Here is an 18,246-nt window from a genome sequence, read left to right on the forward strand (position 1 = left end):
CTACTCTCTGGGATTGGTTTTCCAACCAGTTTTGCACCTACCTTATAGTAGCTTCATCTAGGTTGCATGTCCTTAGCAAGACAAATCCCAGTGTTTTCAGAATGCCAGTTCTCCCTAGCAAATAAAGAAAAGTGTCCCCACTGAGCTGTACTCTATGGGGCTGTCATAAACATACAGCTAAGGGTAGCCTAGAATTCCTCCTTATCTGTAATGGGTTAAGAAGCTCAAATAACCTGGCTGGCACCTGACCAAAAGGACCAATGGGGAAAGAAGATACTTTCAACTCTGGGGAGGGGGACGCTTTGTTTGTGCTTTTTGTTGGGTGTTCTGTCTCCTGGGACTGAGAGAGGCCAGGCCGAAATCCATCTCCTCCAACCAATCCTGAACCAGTCTCTAATATTACAAAAATAGTAAGTAAAGCCAGGCAAGGTGTGTTAGATTATCTTTTGTTTTAGCTTGTGAATTTTCCCTTTGCTAGAGAGAGGTTTATTCCTGTTTTATGTAACTTTGAACTAAGCCTAGAGGGAGTTCCTCTGTGTTTGTGAATCTTTTGTTACCCTGAAAAGTTATCTTCCATCCTGATTTTACAGAGGTGATTCTTTTACCTTTTCTTTAAATAACATTCTTCTTTTAAGAACCTTATTGATTTTCATTGTCCTAAGACCCAGGGGGGGTTGATCTGTGCTAACTTTGTAACCAATTGGTTAGGATATTATTCTGAAGCCTCCCCAGAAAAGGAGGTGTAAGGGCTTGGGGGGATATTTTGGGGGGGGATAGGGCTCCAAGTGGCCCTCCCTGAATGTTTGTTTAAATCACTTGGTGGTGGCAGCATACCGTCCAAGGACAAAAGGGATTTGTGCCTTGGGGAATTTTTAACCTAAGCTGGTAGAAATAAACTTAGGGGGTCGTTCATGCGGGTCCTCACATCTGTACCTCAGAGTGGAGAGGGAACCCTGACAGGGGCATATGTCTGTCTGCACCCTGCCTTGATCACATGATACATGGGCTTCTGAATATATTCTGCTTATGATTAGTACGATGGGGGGAAATACGTTGCCCCTCCTTGTAATGGAGAATTAGGGGCTGCAGAAAACCAAATGCAACTGCCTGATTCAGGGCTGCTGAGCCCTCTGGTTCTAAATGGCCCTGTGAAGAGTAAGACTCTGCATACCAGCAGAAGATGGTAGCCCAACTCTGTGTAGCCCAAATCTTCTGTGCCCCCTCCTCTCCACCAGCCTGCCCTCCTCCATGTAAGGCCAAGGGCAGAGGGGACAGCTGGATAGGAGACAAGTTCTGCTGAATTTTTCACTGTAGATCTCTGGCTGGTTTAAGGCTGCTGTGCACTGTGTGAAAGAATGCTGGCACATGCATCCAATGTACAAACACAGAAAGAGACCCTGCCCTGGGGGGCTTATAATCTATTTTCAAAACTGGGGATATCAAAGGAGGATCGCTCCCTGGAGAGAAGTAAGGCACAAGTGAAATGCTGAAGAGCAGCTATGTGATTTATTTTATAAAGCAGACTGAAAATTTTAAATCGAAGTGAAATTTGGATGAAGAATGGGAGGGGGTGGGTATATTTGGTGATTTTTTTAACCTGTTTTCTGACTTGCTCTAATATTTTGTATTTAACCACTGATCTGCCTGTGGAGAATTGACCCAACCTTGTCTTGGACTGCCTTTGTTTGGTTGTGTTTCCCTGGCCTGGAGCTCTCTGTCTGTTGGTTGTGTTCGTTGGCTGAGGTGCTGGGTGTGAATCATCTCCCTCCTGGCCCCTGCAGATATTCCACATGACCTATGACCTGGCGAGTGCGGTGGTGCGGATTGTGAACCTGATTGGAATGATGCTCCTGCTGTGTCACTGGGACGGCTGCCTTCAGTTCCTGGTGCCCATGCTGCAGGACTTCCCTGAAGATTGCTGGGTGTCCCTCAACCGCATGGTGGTAAGTGCCTGCTCTTTCTGACACCCCAGAGCCCTCCACAAGCCTGCAATAATGAAGCAATTTCCCTCCAGCCCCCCATCACACAAGCATCCCTCCAGCATCCCCACAACACACAGCTCCCTATTCCACAACGCTTCCCCCCTCAGCAATACAGCATCCCCCAGGATTGCCAACCCTCCCGGATTAGCCAGGACTCTCCCAGAATCAGCCTCAATCTTCTGGTCGCAATTGAAAGTAGTCAGGGAGATTTTAATAGGCCAGAAGTCCAGTCGGCGGTACAGCAGGGCTAAGGCAGGCTCCCTGCCTTCCCTGGCTCCGCACAGCTCCCGGAAGTGGCCAGTATGTCCCTGCAGCTTCTAGGTGCAGGGATGGCCAGGGGGTCTCTGTGTGCTACCCTTGTCCCGAGCACCAACTCCACAGCTCCCATTGGCTGGGAATCATAGCCAATGGGAGCTGTGGGGATGGTGCCTGCAAGCAGGGGCAGAGCCACCTGGCCGCCCCTGAGTCTAGGAGCCTCAGGGACATGCTGCTATCTGAGGTAAGTGCTGCCCGGCTGGAGTCCGCAACCCTCACCCCCTCCTGCACCTCAATCCCCTGCCCAAGCACAACCTGGAATCCCCTCCCACGGTCCAAACTCCTCAGCCCCAACCCAGAGCCCGCATCCCCTCTCGCATCCTAACCCCCTGCCCCAGCCCAGTGAAAGTGAATGAGGGTGGGGGAGAGCGAGCAACAGAGGGAGGGGGGATAGAGTGAGTGGGGTGGGGCCTCAGGGAAGGGGTGGAGAAGGGGTGGGGCAAGGGTGTTTGGGTTTGTGCGATTAGACAGTTGGCAACCCTAAGCACCCCACAGCTATCCAGCAGCCCTCCATTGCCTCCCCCACTCTAGTATCTTCCTTCTCTCTCTAGCAATCACCTGGAGGTGGAGGGAGCTGGCGGGAGGTGGAATGTGCCTTGCAGAGCCCTCTGTGATGAAACAGGCAGGGCTGACAGGCCTGGAAAGCAGCAGGGGCAGAACCTAAGTAGAGCCTGCTCTGGATGCACACAGGAGAAGGCAGGAGCCCAGCTACTCCTGCTGGCAGGAGACAGCAAGAAGGAGGGTTCAAAAAAATTACACAAACCCTGCTCCATGCTGGGAGCAGGCTCTTGTGCCATCTGTGGGGCTGAGCTGGGGCAGCAGCGTGCCCAGTGCCTCCCCATAAGGGCAGGCCTGGGTTTGAACCACAGGCTCCTAATTCCTGACACCAATCCCTGCTGTGGCCTTGAGCAAGTAACTCAGCCTCCCTTGCCTCAGTTTCTCTGTGTATAAGATGGTGCGATCGCACTGCTCACCTCCCTGTCTTGTGGGGGTGTTGTACAGACTATAAAGCACCCTGAAAATAAACTGTGCCAGTCAGTATTGCAACTCCCATAGCAGGAGCAATAGGCAGGGCTCTGCTGGTGGCTGCAGTGTTTATGATGAGACATGGAACATATGGTAAGTGCCTGATGAGCTTATGGTGCCTTTCAATATTTCCCAAAAAATTCAGAATCCCTTATTCAAAGGGACAACATCCAGATGATTAGGCAGCAAAACTGACAAACCTTAAAAAGTTTCCTCTTATTGCAGCTCCGGATCCCCCAGCCACTTTTTTCTTCAAAATCAGTCACTGAAGCAGAAAGAAACTTGAAATTAAAAAAGTGCAACCAACATCTCATGCCTGCTCCTTTCAGAGCTGTGAGGGGCCAGGGTGGGTGGCGCATCTCAGGCTGAGTTAGAAGCCACAGAAAGCCACCTGTGGGGAGGTTGGTTTGTTTATTTCTCCCCGCTGGTGAATGATGCCAGACTGACTATTGATCTGCAGGACAGGTACAGCACGATCTTCCCCCAGGTTGCCCCCTTTCTATTTCTATTGTGGACTAGAGATGGAGGCCCTGTTGTGCTGGGTATTGGACAGAGACAGAGTGAGAGACAGCCCTGGACGGAAGAGCCTACGGTCTAGACAGACCAGAATGCACAGCAAGGGGAAGTGACATGCCTACGGTCACCCAGCAGGACAGTGGTAGAGCCAAAAATAGAACCCAGGCATCCTGGCTCCCAGTCCAGTGCCCTGGCCACTAGATCATGCTGCCTCTGATTTTCTGCTGATGTGCCTCAACCCTCCCAGGGAGGTACTAGCCTGAGCAGCAGCAGCTGAAAGGGGAGCAGAGTCTCTCTGCCTGGTCAGTGCTGACCCCAGTCAATTAGTGCCAGTTCTGTGGTGGGTTTTGTGACGTGGATACCTGTCCACTAGGAGCTGGGTGGAAGCTGCAAACATGCTGAGCAACCTGGAAGGACTTTCAGACAGCTTCTCTCCTGAGCCAGACTCCCAGAGCTTTGCACCCCATCGCTGCACTCTTGAACAGCCAGACTCCCATGCACAGCCTGGCGTGCCCAAGTTACAGTCCAAATTCAGCCAAAACCAAATGTCATCTGGAGGAGCTGGAGCAAGTGGCACTGCAGGCAAGGAGGGGACAGTCCAGACTGACACATGCCAAGCCCTACACCTAGGAAAAGGCAATAAACAGTATGGTTAGGGAGGGATGGAGAGGCTGGATAGCCCAGGGGTTAGGGCACTAGCTTGCAATTTGGGAGACCGGGGTTCAAGTCCCCGCTTTGCCACAGACTCTGTGTGGCCTTGGCAAGTCACTTAGTCTCTCTGTGCCTCCGTTCCCCATCTGTGCAATGGAGGTGATAGCCCTGCCAGCCTGGCATGTTGAGATGAGAAAGCCATTAAAAATTCTGAGGTTCTCAGAGACTATGGCAATGGGGGCCAGATAAGTACCTTAGATAGACAGACTTGTGGGGTAAACCAGTGAGTCTGAGACCCCCATGTGATAAATCTGGGCTCCCAGTGCTATCCTGGGGTTCAGTACAGCTAAGGATGTACAAACAATGCCAGTTTGTACCCCGGGGGCATGCAGCAGTTTGGTCACCACAGTCGCTCTCAAAGGACTTTGCAAAGGATATTCTTACCCCACCTTTTTTTTTTTTAGTGGGGAAATTGTGGCACAGGGAGGTGACGTGACTTACCCAGAGTGACCCACTAGGCCAGTGGTGGAGCCAAGAAAGTAACCCCAGTCTCCCGAGTCCCTGTCCAGTACTCTATCCACTAGGACACACTGCCTCTCACTTGTCTCACCCTCTACAAAGATGAGCAAAGGATTGGAGCACGAGACCCGTGAGGAGGGAGGAATGGAGCTAAAATTATCATCTTAAAAGGAGATTAGGCGAGGGCAGGGTATGATCACAGCCTATTAATATTTTCAAGAGATCAGTGTGACAGAAGGAAAGGACTATTTGCAGGCTCAGAAGATGGCAGGAGCTGTGGAGGGTGAAGGAAAAGCTAAGCGGTTTGAGGGTTAGGTGAAAAATGAAACACACATCACCTTTGATACAAACAGCCTTGTGAAAACTCCTTGATTCTGGCAACGATTGCTGATGCTCCTGTCGCGTTGCCTTTCTTCAGCTCTAGGCCTAACATATGGGAAATGTGCCCTGGGTGAGGAAAATCAGCCCCCTGGTGCTGTGAAGTTGAAGTGGGACAAGTTTGGGATGACCATATGACTCAGCTCTATCCCTGTGTGAGCCCCAAGGGTTTGCTAGCTATGGGCTGCTGTCCAGGTGTCTCATTCCTAACTTCTGCTATAGTAGATTGGCTCAGTCTCTCACAACTGGCTGCTCTGCAAGAAATGTCCCATAAGCCACTGCATCAGTTCCCATGGTGCCTTCTCCAAAGTGCTCGAGGCCCCGCCCTGACTCCCTGTATCCCCCAAAGCTAGTGGGGGCTTAGCTTGGGCTGGTAGCCTGGAGTTGGGGGTCAGCCGGCTGGCTATGGCCAGGGGGGACCCAGGGTGACTTGAGCCAGAGGGTGGCTGGTCAGGACGGTGCTTGGGGGCTGGCCAGCGGCCCGGGGGTTGGGGCAGTTTGGCTAGGGCTCCTCTGGCTGCGGTGGGCCTCGGGGCTTTGGTGGGTGGAGAGGAGGGAGCAAGGTGGGGTAGGACCTCGGGTGGAAGGGGTGGGGAGTCTAGGAGGAGGCATTCACATAACACCCATGTACGCAATGCTTCCTTTGTGGAATTACAAGAATTGCCACAAAACATTTTGGCCTATGTCTGAGCAGGAGCGGCTGAGTATGGGACATTGAGGGTTCCCAGACCTGTGCAGCCCTATCTACGTTAGGGATAAAGTCAAACCAGTTTGGCAAATCATTTTGAAAACCTGTGAGTTCACCCACTCAACAGCTCCCTGAATCAGGGAATGCACTAAACTAAGTCAGTGCCAGACGTATGTTCAAATGGACCCCTGCTCAGCTGGGTTCACACACTGTTGTGTAACTTGGTTCTGCTTGGTTGAAAATTTGTTTAATGAGAACAGGACTGTTTCTTTAACACAGTATAAGGGCTTCACACACACAAGTTCTGCCACGTTAACTACCCTGGAACATTCCCTCTCGTGTGGCCGCAGTTATTCTGGTATAGCTATTACCCTTCAGGAAGGAGAATAAGCTACATCAGAATAAGGCACTTTTATCCCCTTATAGTTGTGTCCACACTGGGGTTTGTAGCAGCATTACTAGTTCAGTTACAAAAATATCACGAGTGTAACAGATTCGTAGATGTTAAGGCAAAAGAGACTACTGTGATCATCTAGTCTGACCCCCTGCCTGGCACAGGCCAATAGACATATTTGTGCCGGTAAAAAACCCTGGGCCTAGACCAGGCCTAAATTAACAGTGTGGAGAGGCCATAAATCAATGGGCATCCCAGAGATTGCAACCACAAGTGTCTGGAAAGGTTTTGTAGGTGCCTGAAGTGCTCAGTGGATAGATTGACGCCCTGAGGCGCTGAGCTGAAGCTCCAGTTTCTGCTGCTCTCACTCGCTGTCACTGGCACACAGCCCTGCCCAGTGCCAGCTGCTCCTTGCTTGCCTACAGCCCTGGCAGTTTGAGCTGTAACCACCATAAGATCTGAAAAGTTACTCAGGGTCTGGTGTGAAACAGGCTGCTTCCCAGGGGGAGCCAGATGCTGGAGGGAATGGTGTTGGCAGTGCAGTAGGTAGCGCTCTTCCCTCTGAGTCAGTTCTGACCCTGTGCGTCAGTAGGATGCTAGGGGGATCTGGTCTGCATTGGGTTACCACGGTACAAAGTACTGCCTAGCCCTCTAAAGTCCCAGGGTAGATGGGTAAAGATTATCCCCTGCTTCCTGAGGGGCAGTCGGAGAGGTGAAGTTGTTTGTCCAAGGCCCAACAGCAAGTCATTGGCAGAGCTGCTCCCAGTTCTCAGCTCCCAATCCTGTATCTCATTCCTCTAGATCTCAGATCCTGACCACCTGTGGCCATTAGAGACCCAGTTTTTATGTAGCATTGAGTTCCTCCTTTCACTGTCAACTCCTGCAGAGCTGGATGAGAACTGAGTTTGCTCAGCACCTCACCAGAAGGGCCCAACACCACCAGCAGATCTTCTGGTGAGAGAGGGTGTTAGCCTGGGTATTTTAGCCCTTCAGGAAATTACAACGGGGCTGATAGAAATCTGTCCTCCAAAATTCTCACTTCAGTTTCAGCTTGATAGAGCGTCATAGAATATCAGGGTTGGAAGGGACCTCAGGAGGTCATCTAGTCCAACCCCCTGCTCAAAGCAGGACCAACACCAACTAAATCACCCGAGACAGGGCTTTGTCAAGCCTGACCTTAAATACCTCTAAGGAAGGAGATTCTACCATCTCCCTAGGTAACGCATTCCAGTGCTTCACCACCCTCCTAGTGAAAAAGGTTTTCCTAATATCCAACCTAAACCTCCCCCGCTGCAACTTGAGACCATTACTCCTTGTTCTGTAATCTGCTACCATTGAGAACAGTCTAGAACCATCCTCTTTGAGGATGACTTATGAGGAGAGGCTGAGGGAGCTGGGATTGTTTAGCCTGCAGAAGAGAAGAATGAGGGGGGATTTGATAGCTGCTTTCAACTACCTGAAAGGGGGTTCCAAAGAGGATGGCTCTAGACTGTTCTCAATGGTAGCAGATGACAGAACGAGGAGTAATGGTCTCAAGTTGCAGTGAGGGAGGTTTAGATTGGATATTAGGAAAAACTTTTTCACTAAGAGGGTGGTGAAACACTGGAATGCGTTACCTAGGGAGGTGGTAGAATCTCCTTCCTTAGAGGTTTTTAAGGTCAGGCTTGACAAAGCCCTGGCTGGGATGATTTAACTGGGAATTGGTCCTGCTTTGAGCAGGGGGTTGGACTAGATGACCTTCAGGGGTCCCTTCCAACCCTGATATTCTATGATTCTATGATTCTTTGGAACCGCCTTTCAGGTAGTTGAAAGCAGCTATCAAATCCCCCCTCATTCTTCTCTTCTGCAGACTAAACAATCCCAGTTCCCTCAGCCTCTCCTCATAAGTCATGTGCTCCAACCCCCTAATAATTTTTGTTGCCCTGCGCTGGACGTTTTCCAATTTTTCCATATCCTTCTTGTAGTGTGGGCCCAAAACTGGACACAAAAGTACTCCAGATGAGGCCTCACCAATGTCGAATAGAGGGGAATGATCATGTCCCTTGATCTGCTGGCAATGCTCCTACTTATACAGACCAAAATGCTCTTAGCCTTTTTGGCAACAAAGGCACACTGTTGACTCATATCCAGCTTCTCGTCCACTGTAACCCCTAGGTCCTTTCCTGCAGATATGCTGCCTAGCCATTTGGTCCCTAGTCTGGAGCGGTGCATGGGATTCTTCCGTCCTAAGTGCAGGACTCTGCACTTGTCCTTGTTGAACCTCATCAGATTTCTTTTGGCCCAATCCTCTAATTTGTCTAGGTCCCTCTGTATCCTATCCCTACCCTCCAGCATATCTACCACTCCTCCCAATTTAGTATCATCCGCAAATTTGCTGAGAGTGCAATCCACACCATCCTCCAGATCATTTATGAAGATATTGAACAAAACCGGCCCCAGGACCGACACCGGCTGCCAACTAGACATGGAGCCATTGATCACTACCCGTTGAGTCCGACAATCTAGCCAACTTTCTACCCACCTTATAGTGCATTCATCCAGCCCATACTTCTTTAACTTGCTGACAAGAATACTGTGGGAGACCGTGTCAAAAGCTTTGCTAAAGTCAAGAAACAATACATCCACCGCTTTCCCTTCATCCACAGAACCAGTAATCTCATCATAGAAGGCGATTAGATTAGTCAGGCATGACCTTCCCTTGGTGAATCCATGCTGACTGTTCCTGATCACTTTCCTCTCATGTAAGTGCTTCAGGATTGATTCTTTGAGGACCTGCTCCATGATTTTTCCGGGGACTGAAGTGAGGCTGACTGGCTTGTAGTTCCCAGGATCCTCCTCCTTCCCTTTTTTAAAGATTGGCACTACATTAGCCTTTTTCCAGTCATCCGGGACTTCCCCCGTTCGCCACGAGTTTTCAAAGATAATGGCCAATGGCTCTGCAATCACAGCCGCCAATTTCTTTAGCACTCTCGGATGCAGTGAATCCGGCCCCATGGACTTGTGCTCGTCCAGCTTTTCTAAATAGTCCTGAACCACTTCTTTCTCCGCAGAGGACTGGTCACCTCCTCCCCATGCTGTGCTGCCCAGTGCAGTAGTCTGGAAGCTGACCTTGTTCATGAAGACAGAGGCAAAAAAAACATTGAGTACATTAGCTTTTTCCACATCCTCTGTCACTAGGTTGCCTCCCTCATTCAGTAAGGGGCCCACACTTTCCTTGACTTTCTTCTTGTTGCCAACGTACCTGAAGAAACCCTTCTTGTTACTCTTAACATCCTTTGCTAGCTGCAACTCCAGGTGTGATTTGGTCTTCCTGATTTCACTCCTGCATGCCCGAGCAATATTTTTATACTCTTCCCTGGTCATTTGTCCAATGTTCCACTTCTTGTAAGCTTCTTTTTTGTGTTTAAGATCAGCAAGGATTTCACTGTTAAGCCAAGCTTGTCGCCTGCCATATTTATTATTCTTTCTACACTTCGGGATGGTTTGTCCCTGTACCTCAATAAGGATTCTTTAAAATACAGCCAGCTCTCCTGGACTCCTTTCCCCTTCATGTTATTCTCCCAGGGAATCCTGCCCATCCATTCCCTGAGGGAGTCAAAGCCTGCTTTTCTGAAGTCCAGGGTCCATATTCTGCTGCTCTCCTTTCTACATTGTGTCAGGATCCTGAACTCGACCATCTCATGGTCACTGCCTCCCAGGTTCCCATCCACTTTTGCTTCCCCTACTAATTCTTCCCGGTTTATGAGCAGCAGGTCAAGAAGAGCTCTGCCCGTAGTTGGTTCCTCCAGCACTTGCACCAGGAAATTGTCCCCTACACTTTCCAAAAACTTCTTGGATTGTCTGTGCACCGCTGTATTGCTCTCCCAGCAGATATCAGGGTGATTGAAGTCTCCCATGAGAACCAGGGCCTGCGATATAGTAATTTCTGTTAGTTGCCAGAAGAAAGCCTCGTCCACCTCATCCCCCTGCTCTGGTGGTCTATAGCAGACTCCCACCACAACATCACCCTTGTTGCTCACAATTCTAAACTTAATCCAGAGACTCTCAGGTTTCTGCCGTTTCACACTGGAGCTCTGAGCAGTCATTTTGCTCTCTTACATACAGCGCAACTCCCCCACCTTTTCTGCCCTGCCTGTCCTTCCTGAGCTTATATCCATCCTGAACAGCTTATATCCATCCATGACAGTACTCCAGTGATGTGAGTTATCCCACGAAGTGTCTGTTATTCCAATCACACCATAATTCCTTGACTATGCCAGGACTTCCAATTCTCCCTGCTTGTTTCCCAGGCTTCTTGCGTTTGTGTGTAGGAATGTAAGATAACCCACTGAACATCCCGCTTTCTCAGTATGAGGCAGAAGCCCTCCCCTCTTATGCTCTCCTGCTCATGCTTCCTCCTGGTATCCCACTTCCCCACTTACCTCAGGGCTTTGGTCTCCTTCCCCCGGTGAACCTACTTTAAAGCCCTCCTCACTAGGTTAGCAAGCCTGCTTGAGAAGATGCTCTTTTCTCTCTTCATTAGGTGGAGGCCTTCTCTGCCTAGCACTTCTCCTTCTTGGAACACCATCCCATGGTCAAAGAATCCAAAGCCTTCTCTCCAACACCACCTGCGTAGCCATTTGTTGATTTCCACGATTCGACGGTCTCTATCCGGGCCTTTTTCTTCCACAGGGAGGATGGACGAGAACACCACGTGTGCCTCAAACTCCTTTGTCCTTCTTCCCAGAGCCATGTAGTCTGCAGTGATCCACTCAAGGTCATTCTTGGCAGTATCATTGGTGCACACATGGAGAAGTAGGAAGGGGTAGTGATCTGAGGGCTTGATGAGTCTCAGTAGTCTCTCCGTCATGTCATGAATCCTAGCTCCTGGTAAGCAGCAGATTTCTCGGTTTTCCTGGTCAGGGCAGCAGATAGATGACTCAGTCCCCCTGAGGAGGGAGTCCCTGAGCACCACCACCCACCTCCTTGTCTTGGGAGCGGTGGTCGTGGAACCCCCATCCCTAGGACAGTGCATTTCATGCCTTCCAATCGGCGGAGTCTCCTTCTGCTCCCTTCCCTCATATGTATCATCTAGTCCACTCTCCGCATTAGTACCTGTGGAGAGAACATGAAAACGGTTGCTTACCTGTATCTGCATTGCTCGTACATGGGCGCTCCCCTTTCTTCTTCTGGAGGTCACATGCTGCCAAATTTCTTCACCGTCCTTCTGTCCCCGCTGCGCAGCCTGCTCTGATTCTTCAGAACGTTGTGCCCGTAGAAGCATATCCTGACATTTGTCCAGGAAATCTTCAGTTTCTCTTATGCAACACAGGGTCGATACCTGTTGCTCCAGACCTTGAACGTTCTCTTCCAATATGGAGACCAGCTTGCACTTTGTACAGACAAAGTCGTTCCTGTCCTGTGGAAGAAAGACAAACCTGGCACATCCTGTGCAGGTCACAACCGCTGAACGCTCACCATCCATATTACCTTCCTTCTAAAAGCTTCCTCAGCTGTTGTAGTAACTACTCAGAGAAGCCTGCAAGATGAAAGGCTCTCCGCAGGCAAACTCCCTCTGTTAGCCTCTCTGCTGTTCACTGCTCAGCTGGTTTGCATCTGACTGGCTTTTTATAAAAGTTAGACCCACTCAAGGCTCACCTGGAACAAAGCACTCCCAATTCACACTTTTCAAACAAACAATCAAGCGCACGATCAAACTGACAAACTGTCCCTGCAACAGACACTCATATACTCACCAACACAGCCCCCCTAATGCAGCACTTGGCGTACCTCCTCTTGGACAGATCCCAGGCAAACTCCCTCTGTTAGCCTCCTTCACTTCCTGTTTTAAACTGTAGCACTGCAAGTTTAAACAAGTTGCACTGCAGTGTTCAACAGCTGTTGCGTTCAACCCCAAAAGCAGCTGCCTTTCCATGATGGAAATGATAAGTGATTCTCATAGATGTACCGCTGATAGAGCATGTGGGATCCTTCAGGCTGAGAGACGCTGTAGAGAAGACAGAATGACAAGGTCAATGGAGACATTTCCTGAGCGCTGCCCAACTGGGGTGAAACACGACATTGTCTCCCCAGTGTGTAGTGCCCTCCTCTTGCCTCTGTCATTGCAGTGACAGCCACAGATAAGCATGAAGGCAGAAGGGTATCAATGCAACCACTGCACTGTGGGGTGGCTGGGTTTCCATCATGCCGCCTCACCAACCTAAATTGGGCACAACAAAGGATTATGTGCAAACCGTGGCTAAACTGCCCTTTTCACTTCTCCTGGTGTGCACTGAGCTCTGAGGCTGGCTGCTCCATGCTCATCTTATGCTTCTGCTCTCCAGTGATGTGACCCAGATCATCTTTCTTGGGCCACTCTGCACTGGACCTGTGTGTCCCAGTCACACACACGAGTGAACGGACATACCTGGCCTCTGTAACTTCTCCACAGGCCTTCTCTGCCTTCCCAAGATAAGATCCTGCAAGCCACTGCTAGGGATCCAAATTCTCCCACGGGCTGTGACGCTGCAGCTCTCCTGCCCAGCATCAGCCTTCTGCTCACTCCCACTGAGCAGTGACCTACTGTCTCTAATGCAATTTGATTAACACAAACCACATCCATTTAACAGGGAAGGTTCATTACACAGAGAGGGAGAGAGACCGCTGTGCTGCCTCTGTCCCCTCACAATGGTGGCAGCTGGCATAACTGGGGCTGTCAATCCACTGCCCACCTCACAGGTGACCTGCCATCATGGGCAAAGATCTGGCCAGGGCAGCTGGTCCAGCCCACAATCTCAGAGCTCCCTCTAGCCCTTCAGTACATAGACAATAGGCCAGGTGGGGAGAGAGAGCTAATGATTGGAGCGTGTGTGTGTGTCATTGTGTAAGTGAAGGAGCATTTTACAGTGATGACTATGATTGCTAGAATGAAGTGGGCCCAGGGAAAGGGAAGGTGGGTAAATACCATAACTGGAAACTAGTGGTAAGGGAACAACACGTTCATTAAAACAAAACCTAGTTTGAGGTGCACATGGAGGAACCTCATGGAGCACTGTCTGCAAGTGAAATCTGTGCTCCCATTCCAAGGTGCAAACGCTGCTCCCCTTGGCACAGTGAGGGGCCCATTTCATAGTAGGGCTCTGAATCTGCAATTACCATGTTGTCTCAATGGCAAGAGATGTTTTCCAATGCACTGGGTTGAACTGGATCCTTCTTTGTTAGCAAGACCAGCCCAGAGAGTTTGACACGGTGAAGAGCTCTATATTTATGCGGCTCTGAATGAGCTACTTCTGGGTTCCTTTTGCCGCTGCTTTTGTTGTGTTGTCCATTTTTAATCAGGACATTATACGTATGGCCACTGAATATAGCCTGGGTCAGACTATCCTGAGTCTCTGTCCACTTGCTTAGTGCCCATGAGCACTCTCCAAAGGTTCCAGCTGTTCTTGGCTGCCCAGAAACAGCAATTATCTGCTCTGTCTCCATCTGTGCTAGTGGAGCTTCTGACAAGCTTCCCATTGAAGTTGGTAATGTTGGGAGTCCTGTTGTAGATGATTACCAGCCTGTTCACCGCCATTGTGGTTAGATCTCTCCATGGTGGGCAGTGTCCAAAAACCTCTGGGAGCCCATTAGCATGAGGCTTCCTAATGTTGCTACATGGTGGAGCTGAGCCAATGGTGGGAAACTCCTAGGGAGTGTCCCTAGTGTAGACAGGGTCTCTCTAGGTGGTTAATAGAACTATTCCTTGGTTATACTACACTCACCCACCAAACAACCCCTCCCCACAAAGACCTTCCCCAAGCTGGTCTGGCCCACGTTATTGGCACAGATCAATCCGTATCGTTAGCATCTTCCTAGGAACAGATGAGTGGTGAATTTGTGGGTTCTTCACTGTCACTCATGTAACCACAGTGAAGATATTGTTCATATATGTTGTTGCAGCAGTGTGCGATGACAGTGTAATGACCAGGTAGGATTTTGTGGGAAAGACTGTAGAGCTATTACTGCACCCCTAGTGTAGTTAATAAACCTGTATTTGGTGTGTGAACTCAGTCTAGTCTGAGTAGCTCACAAAACCTCAAACTTGCCTGCATTTAGCCCTATCTACTTCTGTAGCAGTTGGTGTGCTCCTGCTGTTCATTTCAGTGCAGAGCCAGGACTGTCCCAAGAAGGCAATGAATCGATTTGCCTTTCACTGTGACAGCTTAGGGCATCCCTGCAATATGGTCACCCATGGCTTGTGCTGCTCCTAGGGAGTAGTACTATTTTACACTGAAAACAAGTCCCTGCCCTGCTGTTGGGGAAAGGGCTGCTTGGACATTATAAATACTAACTTGCCTTCACCCCTTCATGCCTGTTCAGTTGGGGTCTGGCACGCCTAAGCTGGAGAGTAAATCAGAGATGTACAAGTTCTAAGCATCAGCTTGGAGCAGGTCAGTTGTGGTACCCCAGCTGTTCCCCAGCTTAAGCCAGTTTTTAGGCAGAGCAGTGATTTGCTGCAGTTCCTCCTACAGCACACAAATCACCCTGGGAATCACCCTGTAGCCTTTGTGTGCTGTGATCGATGGCGCTGCCTAAGATCATCCTGGGCTAGCAGCATGTTAGTCTCTCTGGGTTCCCTTTGCAGAAGGTTTGGCTGGAGCCAGTATATGCAATTTGTGTAAATCCTAGCCATGATTTTTAAATGTTGGTGCCTAAATTTAGACTTCTGTGCCCAGAGTTAGGCACCTAAATAAAATATCTAATTTCTTCAAATATACTGAGTGCCCAGCTGTTTTCAGGGGAGTCGTATGTGGCCTTTGGGGAATTAAGTCACCGGTTTAGGCACCTTAAATATGGACTTAGCAGCCTAACCTTAGGCATCTGTGTTAAAAGTGTCTGTCCCAGGGAATGTCTCCCTGGCTTCCTTCTTGTGTCCTGTAACACTGCTAAAGCCTTGTCTGTCTGTCTGTCTGTCTGTGTCTGTCTCTTTAGAATGACTCCTGGGGGAAGCAGTATTCCTATGCGCTGTTCAAGGCGATGAGTCACATGCTCTGCATTGGCTATGGGCAGCAGGCTCCCGTTGGCATGTCAGATGTGTGGCTCACTATGCTGAGCATGATCGTTGGTGCCACTTGCTATGCCATGTTCATCGGCCACGCCACAGCCCTCATCCAGTCTCTGGACTCCTCAAGGCGGCAATACCAGGAGAAGGTAAGGACCCTGCTTTGCCACAATTAGATTACAGCTGAGGTGACACCAGTTTATGGATGGTTGGTGTCTTTTCATTCACTCAAAGAAAACCCCACTAGCCCCTGGGAAGAAATCAGTATAACAGCCGCAGGGGGCTGGCTGTGGGAAGGCTGGCCAACCAATGTGCCCACTCTCTTTCTAAAGGGACGTTATCAACTTCAGTGGCAGCTAAAATTTTCACCCACTTTGTCTCTTTCAGGTTTGGTTTCAAAGCCCACGTCAATCTTCCAGAGAGCGCTGCTGTTTTTTAGCCAGGCCTTTCTTTAAAAGTATCTATCCCAACCGCTCCAGCGCTTCTGAGCAACCCTGTGCTACCACATTGCTGAGTGTAGCTCAAAGCACGAGAGAGCCAAACAGACAATGAGTAGGCTGCGTAGCTGCCAGATTAACCACAGGGCGATGCAGTGGCCAAATGTGATGATGTTACAGTGTCATGCTATTACATTGCATCCTTGTGCGTTAGCTGATGCAATGTCAAGACAATAAGTCTCGTGGCACAGTTCTTTGATGGAGTTATTTTGTCCCAGCTGATACAAAAGGGCAGGAGTTCTAACTTAATTTGAAGCAGCCAGGCCCTGCATAGTTATGAAGAAGAAAAAGTGCTTGTAGAACTATGTGTAGCTGTGGGCCTAGAGTCTAGGTGCCCCAGAGGTGAGGAGTCTACTTAACAACAAAGGAGTTTGGTTACCTCCATTCATGGAGACAGGTGCCTACCACTGGTCAATAGAGTTCAATCACCTCTGGACAAAAAGGTAGGTAGTCAGGGGAGCCAGGGTATCTCCAGAGTGGGAGAGTGGGCACCCTGTCCACTAGACCTCTGGACAAGGAGGTCTAGTGGTCAGGGTGCTACTAGGAGTCAGGAGATCTGAGTTTTAATCCAGATTCTGGTACTGATTTGCAGGGTGACGTTAGGGAAGAGATTTTCCATCTCCATGCCTCAGTTTCCCCATCTACAAATTTGGGGGGTGATTATTATTTAAACAGGTAAAGCAACATGTTTTTAGGCTTCATAGAAGTGAGTTTTAAGGAGACACTTGAAGGAGACGGAGGGCTAGAATTGTGGATCTGGTCCAGACGAAGGTTCCAGCCATAGGAGATCAAAACTGGAAGTGTGAGGAGGAAGAAGCAGGAGTGGTTGGTTGTATAGCTTGCACAGAGAGCAGGGGCAAAGCAGGAAGCAAAGGAAACAAGAACAGAAGTAGGCAGGACCTCATTTGTGGGGAAAGCTCAAACCTGCATTTGATTGAGAAGTTGAGAGGGAGCCAGGGAAGGAACTTGAAGGGAAGCTGGGTATGATCGGAGCAGCAGGCAATGTAGATAATTTTGCCACGATACTGTGGATGGTTTGGAAGGGGGAAAAGAGAGTGAGGAACGCAAAAGAGAAGGAGCCTGCAGCAGTCACAGTACAAATTGATCAAGTGTGTGCAGAGTGTGTATGCAAATGTGTTTGAAATGGCAGCATGTAAGCTAAGGACTGATTTGCAAATTCAACTGCCTGGACTTGGTAGCAACAGATCAGTTTGCATCTGCAGGTCTAGGCAGTAGGGTTTGGTCCAGCCAGATTCGAAGTCCAGGGTGGAATGTGGCCCATTTGTGTTTGATTCTGATCAATGTGCATAGTCCAGAGCTCTCAAGCACCAAACAGGAAATAAGGACACAGTTTACCCATGGGGATTGCAGTGGGGGGTGGTTGGAGGGGTGTAACATTTAAAGCAGGACTAGAATTTCAGGATGTTGTGAACGAGGGGTTAATCCTGCATGTATCTGAACATCCCCAGGGAAATCTTTATGGCAGAGTCAATGAGCAGTGAGGGCATAACAAAAACTATATTTTATGTGTGCTGGTTACAGCGGATTCATTTCCCCTGGGTTTCTCTCAGGAGCATAGCCAGAGGGAATCGAGTACATTCAATTTCCTGTTGCAAATGGGGCAAAAGATGGCCTAAAAACAAATATATATTTACTTTCTGCATTCCTGGAACTTGAATAGCCATAATTAAAAATGAATCTGCTTCATGATTTTCAGCTCCCCAGCTCAATTTAGCTCAGTCCTCCTGGGACAGTGTTTCTGCTGGAGCATATTAGAAGCTGTGAGGTTCAGAGGATTGATTTGGAGAAGCAGCCATCAGGCTGGGGACTTATCCTGAGTTGTTGTTGTAGTTGTTTGTATTCCCACAGTACCTAGCAGCCCAAGTTGTGGACCAGGCCCTCAAGTGCTTTGGGCTGCTCCTCATTGGAATGGACGTTCTTGTACAGTGGTCCATACTGTTTGGCTGGATGGGCTATTTCATGGGTATGATGATGGTGGCCCGGTGCTGAGGAGCAGACATAAAGTGTTGGTCTGGGGAATCTTTTATTGTATTCTTGGCTTTAAACAAAACTTCCCCTCAGGAAAAGGTTCAAATTTAAGCTTGCAGTAAAGTTTTAGGCTGGCTTATGTTTTAGTCAAGCCAGTTTGCTCTTGCATTAGAAAGGCCAGTTGCACAAACAGGGCTTCGGAGGGCCAGAACTCGGGGCCAAACTCTGCAGTCATCAGTGGGAGACTTGTCTGAAGAAGGACTGCATGAGGT

General features: G+C 49.4%; 1 protein-coding gene across 2 annotated transcripts in view; it reads left to right on the forward strand.

The window, feature by feature from the left end:
* Positions 1-18,246, forward strand: part of HCN4 (hyperpolarization activated cyclic nucleotide gated potassium channel 4) — a 162,430-nt gene that overhangs the window by 86,418 nt on the left and 57,766 nt on the right. For both annotated transcript variants that reach the window (XM_077828629.1, XM_077828630.1), the window contains exons 3-4: positions 1,782-1,943; positions 15,419-15,637. In XM_077828629.1, coding sequence (XP_077684755.1) covers positions 1,782-1,943; positions 15,419-15,637 — 381 coding nt within the window. The remainder of the gene's footprint in view (positions 1-1,781; positions 1,944-15,418; positions 15,638-18,246) is intronic.

Source organism: Eretmochelys imbricata, chromosome 10 (genome assembly GCF_965152235.1).
Source record: "Eretmochelys imbricata isolate rEreImb1 chromosome 10, rEreImb1.hap1, whole genome shotgun sequence".
Classification (NCBI taxonomy): Eukaryota; Metazoa; Chordata; order Testudines; family Cheloniidae; genus Eretmochelys; species Eretmochelys imbricata.